We start from the raw sequence: 17,393 nt of genomic DNA, 5'->3' as shown, positions 1-17,393 counted from the left end.
AAGCAAAATGATTCCCGGATAAAAGTAGCAGGACTTGACTCCATTAGGCTAAAAAAGTAAAATGAGGTGAAATGTGTCAATTGACTGTAGTTTTTGTTATATGTTATCTGGCCAAAATGTTTTTTTGGTCCGGAGCAAACCTAAAAAGTCAGTGGTGCGCACCTTTTGGGCTGGTGTGAACCAAAACCAGCAAATCAAACAGCCATTCCGAGACGTGGCATCAGAGATTGTTTTGTTTCACTAGGAAGCGAGTTACAGTGCGATTTACTTTGTGTGAAATTGACCACACCATGTTTTCACACCAATCACACACCCACTTGCACATGACAGGTTCATGTATCCACCTGCATTCTGGGTATTGTAATGTTTTTTGGTTCACAGTACGCAGGTTAAGATGAATTAGGGTTCAACGTGGAGCAATGAGGTGATGGAATGTCTTCTAGATATAGGGCAGATGCCAAAGTAAAAACAACATTGAATAAATACCCTCTGACTTGCCAAATGTCCTGCAAACGCTTGGAGTTGGAATAAGCCTATCAGTATGAGCATGATTGTTTACTTCTGTATTTTTCCACGCCCAAACCTTGTCTGTGTGACTGTACGATGTTTGCACGTGTGGTCAAATCCTGTGTTGCTTGTAAATATTGCAAAGTGAAAACTAACCCCAACAACAACAAAAAAACACCCTTACCAAAGAATCCGAAGTATGGATTTTCCTGGTGTGATTGCAGTAATCCCTCGAATATTGCGGAACAAAGAGTGAATGAATGAAAAATGAAATGATATTCCTTTCCGCCATTGACTTGCTCTCCTAATGAATTTGCGAGCGTTAGGACCCAGGGGCGTTCCTGACACGAGGCCCGTACACCGCACACACGCACGCACGGACCCTCTGCCTCTCGCGGGGGGACTCATTCCGAAGCGTTACTCGGGAGAGCGGAGCCTCCGCGTAAAGGACTGACTCAGGAGCGACGGAGGCCGGAAAACATCGGACGCCCGACGGGGGGGCCGACCGGGGAGTCTCCGGGAATGCCTCGCAATCACTTCACTCTATTTTGAAGTAAGTTTGCCCGTTGAGATGATTTATAGTAGCAGGTTTTCATCTGCGCTCTTAGCTGCCATTGACGGTGATCGATGTCCAATCTATTGGAAACGGATTGATAAACTATTTGCAGTTGGTTTAAAACCGTTTTTATTGTCCACACAGTACGTTTAACATTCTCCCACATTCAGTGTCTTTTCTCCATTTGAACATAGCTCTCCACAATTTAAGGCATATTAGAGCATTTTTTTTAGTAAATCAGGTGTGCAGCACAAAAAAAACACGTTGAGATATATTTGGTTTCGCTAAATAAATTTCAATTAAACGAAATGATCTAAACTTAACTTTTTAAAGAAAAAAAATAATCAAAATGAATAAATTTAGTTTTTTGATTGCAATTTTCATAGCTTTTATGCTCCCTTTGTTTTCAGATGTTTATTTCACTCGTGTAAATATATATGATTTTTTTAATGTAATAAATACTTCTTAGGTGGCCCGGGGAATAGTGGTTAGCGCGTCTGCGTTGCAGTGGGGGAACCTAGGTTCAAATCCAGGTTTGGACCTTTCTATGTGGAGTTTGCATGATCTCCCTGGGCCTGCTTGGGTTTTCTCCGGGTATTCCGGTTTCCTCCCACATTCCAAAGACATGCACGGTGAACTGATTGTACACTCTAAATGGCCCCTAGTTATGAATGTGAGCTTGAATGGTTGTTTGTCTCTTTGTGCCCTGCAATTGGCCCAAAGTCAGCTGGGATACATGCTCCAGCACCTCCCAATACTCTAGTGAGGATAAAGTGGTTGAGAACATGAGATGAGATACTTCTGGATTATTTTGTGTAAAAGAAACAGTGCTCTGTCAACTCCATTTCAGTAGTACCCTTGTCCCCTTTCCGGAGATAATCCGGAGTGAATGCGGTTCGCACAAAATCAATATGCGCTGAAGTCGCACAAGACGAAACATTCGTCACAACTTGTAACTCAGATGATTCACAATGCACTCTTGTTCCCGAATTCAGTATTCAGAATTACAGTGGAGTTGAATCAAGATGGCAGAATCTGTGGCAATGGTGTGAATTTCTATGCATTTAAATTGGAAATTTGGCACTTTTCTGAAAGGGCTGCTTAAAAATAAATTTAAGTGACATTTTTTTCTGCATTTCCGGAGTTTAGGGAGATTGTTCAGAGTCCGGGAGTTTGCGTTGCATTTCCGAAAAAAAACCTCCTGAAATTACAGAGAAGTTGGCAGTTCTGAACAAAAAATAAAGTTGTAAGATGATGGGGCAATGGTTCTTGTGCCTGACCTCAGTGTGGGCAGTTTAGGTTCGATTCCCACTCAGAGTTCTGAGATGGAGGGTTGTAATCCCAGATTCCGATCTCCGTGTGGAGTTTGTATGTTCTCCTGGGGCCTCTGTGTGTTTTCTCCAAGTACTCCAATTAGCATATTGTAGTATATTTTTCACAATATACCTCTGGATTATTATGTTGTTAAAACACTTCCACTGCCATTAATAGATGATAGACACTAAATCCATTTAATTTGTAAAGGCTGATGTTGAATCATGTTTCACTGCCATTGATGGCAATAGCTGTCTAATCCGGTTAAACTCGCAAAGTTCGTACTTAAAAATAAATAAGAACATTTCATACATCTGTCCTTTTTTTAAAACTGATTCCGATCCGACCCTCTGAAATTGATCAGGCCCAATTTATGATCATATGATTGGATCAGGAACATCTCTAAAAAATTCCAAGAGACAGATTTATTTTTTTAATCTAAAATTGTCAACATTTCTATATCACGTCGACACAACACCAGGTGCATAAAAAATAGAATTCAAAATGTAAGATTGATCCCCCAAATGACAAATTAGTGCAAAATTCAATAGTAGCAGCACATTTTTTCCACATTTTGAATGTCTTTGTGTCAAACCGCCGCTCCTTAAATCAAGTTGTTTGCATTTTTTTGTCGCCCAACAAAAGAAAGAATTCAGAGTAGTCGGAAAGAAAACCCAGAGTCAGACAGTTTGCTTATGCTTGATTTGAAAAAGAATTTTACCCTCACAATATTACTTAAAAACAGTTGACTACAAATACTTTTTTCCCACTACAAGTGTATAACTTACAAGTCCTAAGTGCATGAAAGTAGGTTACACCCTTTACAAGATAGGAGATAATGTTCTTTTTTGCCAGCTTGTCACAACCTGCCTGCTTTCACTTCTTTGAACCTCATCTAGTACCAATGCCTCAAGGTGAATCCACTTTGGTGATCTTCTCCCCATATCGCGCCTACAAGTTTACACAAGGGGTTCGGGAGACCCTGCTTTGAGAATAGTGCATGCAAACAACCGGATACAGTAGAGGCCTTTTTGGTCTTCTGTTTTAAAGAAATGGCTTGTTTTGCATGGGCTCCACTTACTCTTTCTTGCCTTGGTATGTGTCTTGTCTGCAGCAAAAATTCTTGTTTGCTTGGTTGGCTCCAAATCTTGCTCCGACAAACGTATTATGAGAAGAGAACAAGTGGGTCATTGTGATCATGAGTAGTCAGGCAGGTAACTAAAACCTCAGGATTGGATTTAAACTCTTTCGTTGCGATTTTATTCAATGTCAGTTTCTTGGACTGTGAGTTCTTTCATGTTGATTCAGTGATTTGTTCGTATGCACCAATAGAGAACTGACTTGATAGTTTTCCCAGGTTTTCTTATCCATGTGAAAAGAGTGCAATTAGTACTCTGTAGAATGGGAAGCGCACTAGATAGGTGACGATTGTCATTAGGAATTTATTATAGGTATCAGGTTTTGGTAGAAGTTAGGTAAGTACAAGGAATGGAGACACGGATAATGAAGTACTTAGGTAGGTACTACGTTTGTAGATGCATAGTAAGGAGCTATGATAGTATCTGGGCGATAGGTGACTGGTGTGTACTATTAAATTAGTAATTAGCTATTGTACCTATACTCCAGTCCTCGAGAACCACTATCCAGTCTATTTTCCATGCCTCCTCCACCAACACACCTAAATCAAATAATAAAAAAGTCTTGGAACCCAAAAAGTCCAAAGGTATGTACCAGGTATTTAGGCAATGTTTTCTGGTAGTGTAGGTTGTGTTTTTAGTAGACTGCTAGTAATGTATGTACCTGTTTTGTGTTTTGTCAGTGTGGTTCCAGGAGCAGCTGCAGCAGCACCATGTCTAAGTCTGCTTGTGCACCACCGCTCTTGGTGCCATTTCTCCTGCTCCTGCCTTTCCTCCTCTTCTGTCGCTCCCTAGAGATGCGGCAAGTCCCCACCCTGATCCCTCATCGGTCGACGCCCCTCAGGCGCTCCCTCTTCAGCGCCCGCCCCAGTCCAGAGCTGACCACTCGCTGCAATTCCAGCTGCTTACATCAGCGCGCCTCCGACAACGTGGACTTCGAAACCCTCTACTCGGACGGCTCGCGCACGCTGACCACCGTGGAGGTGGAGGGCGCCCCCCAGCCTCGGGCCCGGCCTGTCCGGCACCAACGACGCGTCCGGCGCCAGATCTATGGCGCCGATGGCCGCTTCAACATCCAGGGGGACAACTTCTTGCTGGACTATCCTTTCTCGGCGGCCGTACGCATCTCCACGGGCTGCACCGGTGTCCTGGTGTCGCGCCGGCACGTCCTGACCGCCGCCCATTGCCTCCACGACGGCAAGGATTACGTCAAGGGGGCGCGCAAACTACAGGTGGGTTTCCTTGTCCCGCCACCCACCAACGGCACCGGGACGGAAGTCCCATCCGACAAGAAACCCACCGTGCGCTGGGCGCGGGTGCGCCGCACTCGTATCCCTAAAGGGTGGATCCAGGGCCCGCGGGAGTTTGGCGTGGACTTTGACTACGCCCTCCTGGAGCTGCGTCGGCCTCATCGCCGGCCCTACATGCGGCTGGCCGTCGCGCCCTCCCCAGACGGCCTAGCCGGCCGCCGCGTCCACTTCTCGGGCTTTGACAGCGATCGGGCCGGGGAACTGGTTTACCGCTTTTGCCCGGTGGAGGAAGAGTCCAGCGATCTGATCTACCAGCACTGCGACGCCCGGCCCGGGGCCAGCGGCTCGGGGGTGTACGGCCGCGTGTGGGACAACTCCCTGGAGCGCTGGGAGAGGAAAGTCATCGGGATCTTTTCCGGGCACCAGTGGCTGGAGGTGGATGGCGAGAACCGCGACTATAACGTGGCCGTGCGCATCACGCCGGTCAAGTTGGCGCAGATTTGCTACTGGCTGCACGGAAATAGCCTGGATTGCTCGTACCACTGAACTTTTATGATTGTCTTAAGTCGATTGTTCATACGCATCCTAGGTTTTAAACCTTGAACAGTTTTAAAATGTTTTCATTAGATTGGGGAGGGGGCAGATGCTTTAAACACCTCAACACTATGGGATAATTGGTCAAGAACTTTTTGATGGGATGAAGTAAAAATCCTGACGGAATGTTAAGGTTTTGTTGTTGTTGTTGTTATTCTGGATAATCATTTTTTCTGCTTTGCTTGGATCTAAACTGAATGAAAAAGTGCCACAAAACAGATAAAAGTTTGCGTCTGCTAAAATTAGATTTCAAATTTCTGATGTTACTTTTTAGTTATGCAGAAAATATTAGTTGAATGTCTATTGTTTGCTTACAGGTCAAAGTAAGTTTATAAACTAAGCAGGAAAGAAAAGTGGCATTTGAGGTTTTAATACTGGATTTTTGCCTCCTGGAAAAACATATCTTTGGAAATAAAAAAGTTTTTGTGTGTTAATGTAATGGGGGAACCTAGGCTATATCATTTTAAACCCGAGAACAAAATATGTTTCATTTCAACCACCTTAAATGTTTATGCTACTAGGACTCAGCAAAAAAAAAAGGTAGTTATAATAAAGGTGATGCTACTTTGCGGTTTTTCTTTTATCCACGTCTAAATATGAACAGGGGGTAACATTTACAGGTGTGAGCCTTGTTTTTTTCCTAGGCAGATTGGGGAGGTGGTGAATTTAGTCTGATTATTCCCCTGCTTAATTTACTATTATGTTTGTTTCAACATCATCATTATTGCAACTATGGATACAAAAAGATTCCCAACATGGACGTTGGGTTAGGGGTTCGGGGGTTGAAAAAATGTAAATATATATCGATTAGAGCTTGAGAGTCTGAAATGTTAATTTAATTTTAGGACAAATGCTTATATTTTAATAAAGAGACTTCTACGACAACACTGCAATTTGAGAATCTGTGAGAATGTGGCCGGAATTTTGAACTAACATTGCAAAATCATTTTAAATTACTAACTGCGTGTGAAATTCTACTATTTTTAGTCTTTTGTTGTTAACTTAAATTGCAACAGCTGAACAAAGTATATAACAATTCCAATATATAATAAATTACAGAAAATTAAAAATTCCAATATATAAATTACAGAAAATTTAATCAAGGTTTTTGGTTTTAATGCCCTAACAGTGACTGATTTTCCAATAGTTCTTGCCAAATTTGTGACTGTTTTTTTTTTAAGAGTTGGTATAATTCATTGACTGCCATTTTCAGAAGTAAGGAGTTCTGCCCTGCTGCTGTTTTCTTCAGCTACTGACTACAGAAGAACTGTGTGGATAAGCTTGGAAGAGCGACTCTGCATATTTTCTACCTCGATCACAGTCTGCAGAAGTTCCCCATCTGGTGGAAGACTTGCGGTGTGTGATTCCAGTTTTTTTTTCAACTTCACGTCTTTTTGAGTCTGTATGTTTTAGCTACCGCAACCAAAATGGCGCGGTTTAAGCGGCAGTCGCGATAGCTCCGTCCACTCTAGCTCGTTTTGTGCTTTTGCTGCTTTTATGTCTTAATGATTAGATGATTCCATTTACTTTGTGCTTTTGCTTTGCTGTTCTGTCTAATCACCTTTTTGCTACTGCCACAATGTAATATCCCAAATATGGGATGAATAAAGTTATCCAATCCATTTTTTTGGAAAAGCTAAAAATACAAAATTTAGACCAAGTCTGAGTCAGTAGTTTAGCGCGTTTTTTTTTAATTAGAGATAGGAGACGATACAAAACATCCACCATTCAATATTCATTCAAAACGCCGCTATTTCACATACACGTCGCTCTCCACCGAGACCTTCACAACGTCAACGTTTACTTTTACTTTCCCAATGAGAAGATCTTGGTTTGAAAAAAAAATACACGGTAAGAGGAATGTGTGAACTACATCAAATGCCTTTGTCACTTGGGGAAAAACAACCACTGAAGTTTTGGAATTTTTGCAATGGGCAGAATGAGGATATACAAAACCCCAAGAATGTTTGATACGTTTTGTGCAATCCAGAGTGAATTAGCTTACATTAAAGATGATCTCGACTTACAAAACTAGACTATGTTTGCCAAAAAAATCAAATAAAAAAAGCAATAGCTGGAATAACGTGTTGATGCACGTCCCATACAAAAATGGAACAAACACCTCCCCCCGACAACTCCAACCTTCATCAATCATCTATCGTCTCTTTACATTTTCACCTTTGTGTATTTTGATCATTTTTATCATCTTTAAACTGGAATGAAGGTGTGGATTTTGGAATTCTCAGCTCCCACGTGCCCATGAACTGCTGGTTGTGATTTTTTTTTCTTTTTTCTCCAAACCACACTGGAACAAACAGCTAAACCTGACTGACAAATGCGTCTGATATATGGAGGACCAAATGGGACAGAACGAAATATAACTTAAAATACTAAATTGTGTCATTACTTAAAATGGGAATGTAATGATGTCATTAGGTCATGTGTTAAAATACCAGCTCAATGTAAAAAAAGAAATCATATTTTATGGACACGATGCAGGTGTTGATCAATTTTCTGGCTTCAGTGGCAGATTGACGTTTACTGCCAGCTTTCTGTGGCCACCTTGCTTTTTTCAAATTTGCAATCCTTTTTCAATGTCTTGATTCTTACACACAGCAATAGCTGCTGGCTTTGGATAAATTCTGAACGGCCAACTTTGTAGTTCTAGTAATAAAAAAAATAGAGTTGATGCATGCTTAAAACAAATGAACTTTAAATAGATTTTGGATTTTGAAGAACTTCCAAAATTGTACTTCAGACGTATAACGAGATTCTAAGAGCAGTTTACATATGACAAGGCCGTTCCCATAAATAATTTTTTTAACGTAATATCCCATGTCCATGATTTTTTTTTATTACAATAAATGAATTGATATTTTAGTCAGCTTATAACACATTTAATGACACTTCATTTAATTCCCATTTTAATTAATTCATGACACATTTAAGTATTTTAAGATGTATTTATACATTTCAATTGGTCCTCCATACTGAAAGGCCTCCCAGGAAGCCAGAAAAGAGGGGGTTTGAGGGGGCAGAAAACAGCTCGAGCGGCACTATTTATATAGGGGACCCCTCCAGGCTAATTACTGAATTACCGCCCAGTTTCTCTGCCAAGGTGTGCCGATCTTTCAGATCTTCCAAGCCGTTGACCTGCCATTCGTGCTTGATACCTGATGGTCATAGGAGACAAAATATATATATTTATAGATCAATCAAGCAAGCAAGCAATTTCATTAGTACAACACTTTAAAAAACTTCTGCTTCTATCAATTGTTTACATTGGCAGACTAATGTAATTTTCTTTCTTTAAAGTTTTTTCAAAGTGTTACATTTTGTTTCAATGATTTTGGTCACAATAGTGAATTGTATACACTATATCTACCATGGACAGATTTTGAAACTCCTCTTGTGAGCTTCGTGAATTAGTAGAGAATGATATGGTAGAAGTGGATTTATGCGACATGTTATATATTAGGGTTGGACGATTCTCGTATCGATTAAAAAAATCTGTCCAAATTGATCTTCACACCTTTTTGTGGAAATAACCAATAAGTATCTCCATATCCAGTCACGTCCACTTGTAGGCAGCAAGTTTCTGTGCCCTCAAATGTGCAGTAAGGAATGTGCCGACGTATTAACCATGCTTGGACGCATGAGGGCGCAGTTTCACAACTAAAGTCCCGTATCACATTTTGCTGCCCAAACCAAAGTGTTCTACCTCACTTTAATTCCTCTTTTTTTTTTTTTACTGATTATCCTCACAGGGGTTGGTGGACCTAACCGAGCCAAAAATAGGCAGTTACTCTGATTTGATTTGACCAGTCATTTAAAAAATAAATAAATAAAGATTGTTCGTTATTGAGCAGCCTGGTGTAAGCGTGACACACTCACATTTCCGGGATCCGATCCAAGGTTAGCCCTCACTGTGTGGAGTTTGCATGTTTCTCAGGGTACCCCAGTTTCCTCCCACATCCCCAAAACATGCAAGGTAGGCTGGTTGAAAACTAAAAGAACCCCTAGGTAGACCTGGGTGAGAAACTGATAATGTAAAGCTGGGCCATATGACAAAACGAGGAACCCCAGGAACTAGGTAAGACGGCTGTGCACCGAGTGAGCGGTAACGGGAACGAGTTTTTTTTTTTTTAACGTTTTATCCAAGATACGCAAGTTTTTTTTCCTTGAATTTCATTCATAGTTGTGAAAATACATTTTGTAGAGCGAATTTTCCATTTATAGTTTCTCTATTTTGAAATAAATGACCATATCGGTGAATTGGCTTGCGTCAAGACGTCACGACGTCATTGCATCATGCAGGTCGTGTTTTTATGCGCATATAAGCCGTACCCTCAATTCAGTCATCATTTTTTGTCGGGCAAAAGCGGCCTATATGCGAGTAAATATGGTAGTATAAAATGTTTTTTTGGTCTTTTGGGGTTGGGCATACATTTTATGAGATTGAAATCTGGCACAGTCAATGATGGCCACTGAATTAATAAGGAAATTCCAAAAAAATCCCCCTCTAATATTAGCAGTCTTGTAAAATCAAGTTTCTGGTGCACCTAATCTGATGAAGAAAAATATAGTTGGCAAGCACTCATCTGGATACCTTGCTACAGTATTGATACTTTTGAACACTATTTGCACAAGGCAATGTGTATTGAGTGACCACACCCTCAAATGGAAAACAGAAAACAAAGGGGGAAGTGTAAGTTACTACAAAAAAATGCATTTTAAAAATCCAATAATGCAGTGGTGATTTCCTACACTTTCAATATTAAATGAGAAATCGGACAATTTTTGCATGCAACTAATTGACTGTCATCGATGACAATAGACATCGGAAAGGTGGCTAACCTTCAAACTTTCTCTTGATGGCATCTTTTGAGCTGGCATAGATCATCTTGCTCTTGAGGGGGGCGCTGTCGGGAGCCCTGTTTGCAAAACAGATGCGGTTAGAAACCAATTACACCAAGCGAGCGATTGGCGACCACGCGAGCGAACGACCAACCAGAAGATGAAGACCAGGTCCTCCTTCTTAGTCTCTTTGGTCTCATAGGTTGCGTCGTAAAGGGCATAGCGGCAGTCATCGCTGGGCAGCATGCTGACAAAGTGCTGGTAGGGGTCGTGCACGGTATCGCCCAGATCGCCGAGAAGGATCTCCTTGCCTTCATCCAGCACAATCTGCTTCAGGTCCTTGCTCAGGCAGAAAAGGATGGCCTTCTTCCTTCGGCGCTTCTCCTCTTCGTTGGCCTGCGCTTTGCGCACCTTCATGTCGTTGAACACTGCAATGACTTCATCGGTCACTTTCACACCCGAGGCCTGCCAATTACAAAGATTTTTTTTAAATGTAAAAAGAAGCACAATTCTTTCAAATTTGGACAAATATATTTTTAGTTTACCTATTATCAAGTGATAACATTTGGCGAATTTGCCTAAGGAAAATCACTATTAGTTATTAGCTATTAACTATCACTATGGGCACTTGGTAATAGTAAAGGTAAAATGTGAAATTTGTATGATTAATGGGTATGGATGTTCAGGATGATAAGTAACAAAATGACACGTTTAATTCAAATTTGTATAACTAGTCATACCACTACTTACTAATTTTCAGATTATGAAAGCTTTATATTCAAGAGTGCCTCAAGATAGGAAAACAAGATCCAAGTTACAAAATCCCACCAAACGTCAATACAGTAACACTTTCGCAGTTGATGTAGACCAGACTTGGCCCTGACACTTTTATTTATTATTGCTTAGTATGATCACCCCCATTATAACCACCCTTTGTTTTTCTTCAGTGCTGAATCCTAGTAGCAAGCGCAAGACAGGAGTGGCTCCCGCTTGAGTTTCAGCGTGGATTTTCACATTATGAACTTAATGATGATTAATACAAAAAAAAAAAAGAATAAGTGAATTCACAATAATCGAGGGAAGACTGTACATCTCCCATACACATTTTATTTTGACATTGTCGCGGATGCATTGATTATTTACATGATTCTTGCTATAAACTGTACTGGGCTCTCATTGGCTGTGTTACAAAACCACTATCCATGTTTCAAGATTCATGTACTTTTGACCGCCGTTTGTTGTCACATTTTTGTGGATAAAGCAGCTTCTGTTTTCATTATCATACCTCCAAAGAAAATTGCCAGTACAGGAAGATTTATAATCTTCCTATATCTATATTGACATTATTGAAAAAAGCCTTGGAGTAAAAAAAAAAAAAGTAAAATAGCTTTTTTTGCATTGGGTGACAAGGTTTGTTCGCTGCATAAGAACACATTGTTTAAAGAACGTTTTCAACCTTATTTTGGTGCTGCACAACTAAAATTTGATTTTTTTCCTGCTTTGTTAAAAAAAATTCAGCCATTAATAGAATTATAATGTCGAGATAGCTCTATTCAGATAGGATTGACATAATATTTGAATATAATACTTTTTCCTCCTACTTAATACATTTCCTGGGTAACAGATCGGGACTCGATATTGGCAGATTCTAAAATCTGGCAACTCTGGGACATGCCTATTACCTGAGAAGATGGTGTGACTAAGAATATATTTCAAAATCATGAATGCGATTGAATAGGTTTTAATTTACGTGCTCTGGGCAAGAGCACTTAAATTCCCAATGTGAAACAATGAACAGTTTCTATGCTATTATCAATATAGTTAAATGTTCTCTTGAATCAACAAGAGGTGTAATAAGGTGTGGGAGTGGCCTGTGAAATCGAACTCATCTTTCCTACAATTGTGATTTTTTTTCTGCTAATAATTACTTAGTAACTTACAAAATAAGGCGGCGGCTTGCTTTCATATTATTCTTGTAACGGCCAATGGGAGAAACTGCAATGAATTGTAATCTCTAATCTAATCTCAGTTTATGACATGGGACAGAAGCAAGGTCCAACTGAAATATTCCCATTTTACAATACCACACCAGAATGTTTCGCCCTCAGTGCACAGTTCAAAAGTCAGTATTTGAATTGACTGGAAATGATCATGTTCCACTGCTGGTGATGTGCCTAGACTTTAAATCAAGTTTCAAATTGTTGCATGATGTACTCCAGTAGAAATTTGGTGGCATATCTTATTTTTGGATTGCAAAGTACATTGTGATAACGGTGAGGTGTCCAAACTACAGCCCGCTGCCCAGTATTTTATGTCCCGTAGAGAATTTGGAAAATATCATAAATATGGCCCACACAAGAAGATACAATTCGGCCTACACGGTGTCATATTTGACAGTTTTAACTGTAGATAGCGGTCGTTACATTAACAGCACCTTTCCGTCAGCTCATAGTCATAACGTCAAGTCAAAAGTCAAAACATGGCAAAATAGTGAAATTAATATAGCTGACTGTCTACTGATATCTGTATTTATGAATGCTGTTACAAACGAAACTTTCAATTTACGGAGCCCCTTGATATGCAAATTACTGTTCCAATATACAAAAACAAGATCCAAGTTACAAAATCCCCCAAAATGCCAATACATTGCCCGTCTCCATGATTTTATTTTGAAATTGTAGTGGTAGCATTGTGTCCTGCTTGACAATCTCCCTACACTCCGCTGATCTCCCCTCAGACATAAAGTTTGGAGAGCCTAGACATAACAATACAAAAAGTGAGTTCATATTTATCTGATGAGATTATTTATGCTAGTAATATTAGCCAATTCCCTGGCTATCATTTTTTTTTTGTGGCAGCCATAAATCACTTTTTAACTCAGCATGATTTTATTGGCACAACAATTGAGCAAGAACCCAAAAACAAACTAATAATCTATTTTCATCATGAATCCCAATCCGAAGAATTTTACTCAAAAATAGTAATGTTTCAGATTCGATCATGTGATCAGAAATTGGGCCAGTCACATTATTTTCAGAAGATCAAAATCAGGAACACAGCTATGATGTCCACCGGTTTCTGATCATAGTGGCAAAGTACTACTCTCCTGTCATGACTCGTCTGACTCAAATCGCTCTAACCTTGGTTCCAACATCATGGAGACGAGGCTTGGTTCTAGCCAATGGGAAGGTAGCGGGGTGTTGGGCGGGACACAGCCAACGAGAACACACCTCTACCACGACAATTAAACAAAACAGAAAACTGATATAGGATGTGTATTTACGTTTCGTGGAACGTTTGATGTAACACAATTTGGAATATGTTGGAAATTTCCCATCAAGGCTGTTCATAACTGGATAATTTTGTAAATATAGGGATAAGTAAGTAGAGGTGCTATTGCATTTTTATTTACATAAGGAAAAAAACTGCAGAAGTGCCCAGCGACAAGAGAAAAAAAAACACCTAGACATTCAAGATCAATTCCAACATATAGCATTAATCATAACATTTAAAATAATCCAAAGAATGAAAAAGACAATACATTTCCTAGTGTAGATTTAGACAAGTGAAACAAATGTTGCACAACAGAGAGCAGAAAAGTCAGGAAAATCACAATCATCAAAAAAGAGAGGTCCATTTATTAAATTGAACTTGTTCTTATACAAGTTTATTATCAATAGCAACTTATTTAAATGTAATTTATATCCAACCTTATTTTGTGCTTATCTTGTACTTGCATTAAAACTCCATAGGTTGCTAACCACTTTAGTCACCTTTCATACCCGACTACTTGACCATGTTGTTAACTACTTGACCATGTTGACTACTTATTTATTGATTGTGTACAATTCATGGTAAAGCTTTAAATCTAATTATTCTTTTGTAATGACAATCCATTAATCTTCAGAATTTGCTTTGAAGGTATCTGGTCCCATCAAGTGGTGTGAATGGGTACAATGTTAAAACCTCGATTTTAGGGCGACCGACACTTTTTCAGCCTTATTTCAATGCAAAAAGCATCGTCTTATATTCAGATCTATAGGGTAGTCATCATAGAATTTACTGTTAAGTATGGGGTCAGGAACCTTTTTGACAAAGCCATAAAAAATGTATATTCTCTGACGTTATTTCTCAAGTCATTCTTAGAATTGAAAAGTAAAAAAAAAAAGTCCTACCACCACTTTTAAAGTTAAAAAAAAGTCTGAATTATTTTGACAACATTGATATGCTGTTGCTAATATATCAGTATCAATAATACGCATGCACACAGAGGAAATTAAAAAACTGCACAATTACGCTCCTAATTGGTGCGTTCGGGACTCAGCTCTCTCACCAGTGATATCCATATCTTACCTCACAGGTTAGTGGAGAGCCATATAACACCCGTGAAAAGAGCCACATATGGCTCCCGAGCCATGTGCAGCCGTGAAAAGAGCCACATATGGCTCCCGAGCCATATGCACCTGTGAAGAGCCAAAAATGGCTCCCGAGCCATATGCACCCGTGAAAAGAGCCACGTATGGCTCCCCAGCAATATGCAGCTGTGAAAAGAGCCACATATGGCTCCCGGGCTATATTCACCCGTGAGAAGAGCCACATACGGCTCTCGAGCCACATGCACCCGTGAAAAGAGCCACATTTGGCTTCCGAATCATATTCACCCATGAAAAGAGCCACATATGGCCATAGGTTCCGTACCCCTGTATTATATAGAGGTCGTGGCATGTCGATATTGGAACTAATTGTTCTATTCATATTACAGAGCACTAAATGATATGTATAAGTGGGAACAAAAAGCACAACTTGTGGCTGCGGCTGTAATGTAAATCTTCAAGTTGCTTTTTCTACTTTTTGTCGTCGCCTCAAATGGCGTGACGTTCAAACTGGGCGGTGTTAGGGGAAAAAGGGAAGATGCGCAATGAGAATCCGGACGCTGCGGCCCGTTAGCTTCCGTTGCCACATGCCACCTTATATAACTTCATGATTCGCTTTGAAATGTCGGCCCCGACGTTCACCGGGACAAAACGAAAATTATTCCAATTTAAATTGACTTGTGGAGTTAAATGGTTATTTGTTGACAAAGCAATACAGGGTGAATGCTCTATGCACCAAATTCAGGGTGGGGCCGTGAATGCAGCACATGTGACCAGAGGACGCGAGTTCCCGACACAAAAAGAAAGGCAGCGTCCATTTACAGACAGAATGAGAGTCTCACTTCCGTCCGGCACGCATTTTATTCAAATTGATTTTATGGCGAGGCCGCGACTCGCGAGTAAGTTAGCGTCAAATAAGAGATAAAGCATTAGGGAACCAAAAAAAATCACAACTCGCGCAGCCGTAATGGGTGTCACGGCACTAGCTTAGCACGCTAACAATACCGTTAGCTTACTCTGCACCTGCCAGCCCGACACGAAACCTAGTCGGCGCCGAGCCCCGCGGCTAAATGAGTACAAAGAGGCAACACAGCCATGACAACCGCCGATGGGATGCTTCGTTTACCACAAACGCAGGCGAATGGGACAGGGGGTTCCGTGCGCACACCCACCCAAAAAAAGAGGATTTTATGTGGGACGAATGACGGAAATGGACGAAATGGCGCCACTCGCGTCAGGCCGTGTACCTTTCAAAAAGGCCCCAAAAATCAAGCCTTCCATTTCCACGCCAAACGCGAATCAAATGTGTGATTCGGACGATTAAATCGAATATTTGTCATACGGCCTCGGTATTTAGTCAGCTACTGTAGCCACTAATGGGACTAGCTACGTAAGATGTCCCAAAAGGACATATTTTATCTTTGTATTCAAATCGTTTAGGTGACTATAAACGGAAGATAGGGGACATTATTTATTTAACTTATTAAACTGGCAAAAGACGTTAAATGTAGAGAAATGCGCCGTTAAACGTACCATTGTTGTAGCTCTGAGTTGGTCAACGTCCGGCCAGAAATTGAATGCAGCACTAGTGGATGATGACGATGATGATGATGAAGCCTTCCTCTCGCTCTGGCGACACAGCGTGAACGCGCCGACGTGCGCAAGCCCGAAAGCGTGCGTGACGGGCACGAGCGCGTTGAGTCCTCAGATCATTTCAGATTAAAAAAAAGTGATTCTTTTAATGTTGTTGTTTTAATATTATTTTGATTGTCGCTCACAGTATTTTCTTGTAAAAATAAAATACTTTTTTATGACAGATATTTTGGTGCACAAAATAATGTGTGAGGCGCTTTGTGTGGCCTATGCATGTGATTTTCAGGGACAAAACAACTTTTAAAAAATAAAAATCGTAATCATTTTCACCTTTAATAGATTCATCGATCATTTTCATGTTTGTTGGCTTAGATTTTTAAAAAGTGATACAACTGCAACTCTTTTTGGTAATGGTGACAATCACACAAAAATATTGGGGTTAAGCTTTGATGGAGGCTGAATATACGGGTAAATTTAACATAAATGTAACGACAAACGTCCTAAAATGTGGAGCTTTGCTTTCGGACACAAACTCCCTGCCCCTAGTAAGATGGCCGCCGTATGAAGACAACACTCGACCTGAAACATGTTATTTTTGCCTCTTTTTTTCACTTTAACTAGTCGGGCGCTGTCGTTTAACCACACTTGAACGCCAAGGGGTTGTTTCGACGGGGTGCGAGGCTTGTATTCAATTTAGGAATTTCCTTCTCCCCTACTGTGAAGACCAAAGGACCCAAATGAATCAATAAAAAATATATAAGTGAAAATAAAAACAATATAAATACAAAATTAAGATTAACAGTAAATAACGAAATAAATACTTATAGTGAATTAAAAAAATAGATACGGTTATTGAAATTTTAAATATTAAGAAAAAATGAGAAATAAAAAATATATGTGTTGGGTTAAATATATTAATATAAATGTGTTAAATAGCAATCAATTAATATATGCACTTTCCATTCCTATTTTGATTTTACATTGTAAGTTTCTGAACATGACTAATTCAAATAAGGGGCGGTCTTACGTGCCTTGAGTCGGAACTGTTCGTCCATTGGTTGGTTATGTAGACGCTAGGGCAACGTAAATGCTAACGGCTAGCGCTACGCTACCATGGATTTGTGCCCTGGCATGCCGATCGACCAATAGCCGTATAGTTCTACATCCATAGGACAGCCCTCTCATGAATTAGATTTGTTCAGTTCATAGATTG

The 17,393-nt window shown here is 40.2% G+C and overlaps 2 protein-coding genes across 2 annotated transcripts; one reads left to right on the top strand and one right to left on the bottom strand.

Moving 5' to 3' along the window:
• The first annotated feature begins 844 nt into the window (after window positions 1-844).
• On the top strand, window positions 845-5,504 carry prss23 (serine protease 23). Its single transcript, XM_077733436.1, has 2 exons — window positions 845-1,060; window positions 4,197-5,504. Exon 2 carries the CDS (start codon window positions 4,227-4,229, stop codon window positions 5,307-5,309), a length of 1,083 nt encoding a protein of 360 aa, XP_077589562.1. The 5' UTR covers window positions 845-1,060; window positions 4,197-4,226; the 3' UTR covers window positions 5,310-5,504.
• Window positions 5,505-7,024: 1,520 nt separating this feature from the next.
• LOC144207798 (cofilin-2-like) lies at window positions 7,025-16,285 on the bottom strand. The gene is made up of 4 exons (XM_077733435.1): window positions 16,121-16,285; window positions 10,369-10,679; window positions 10,215-10,291; window positions 7,025-8,530 (listed from the first exon to the last, which is right to left on the bottom strand). Exons 1-4 carry the CDS (start codon window positions 16,121-16,123, stop codon window positions 8,418-8,420), a joined length of 504 nt encoding a protein of 167 aa, XP_077589561.1. The 5' UTR covers window positions 16,124-16,285; the 3' UTR covers window positions 7,025-8,417.
• Between the last annotated feature and the right edge of the window lie 1,108 nt (window positions 16,286-17,393).

Source organism: Stigmatopora nigra, chromosome 14, assembly GCF_051989575.1.
Source record: "Stigmatopora nigra isolate UIUO_SnigA chromosome 14, RoL_Snig_1.1, whole genome shotgun sequence".
NCBI lineage: Eukaryota > Metazoa > Chordata > Actinopteri > Syngnathiformes > Syngnathidae > Stigmatopora > Stigmatopora nigra.
This window is presented reverse-complemented; position numbering and strand designations above follow the sequence as displayed.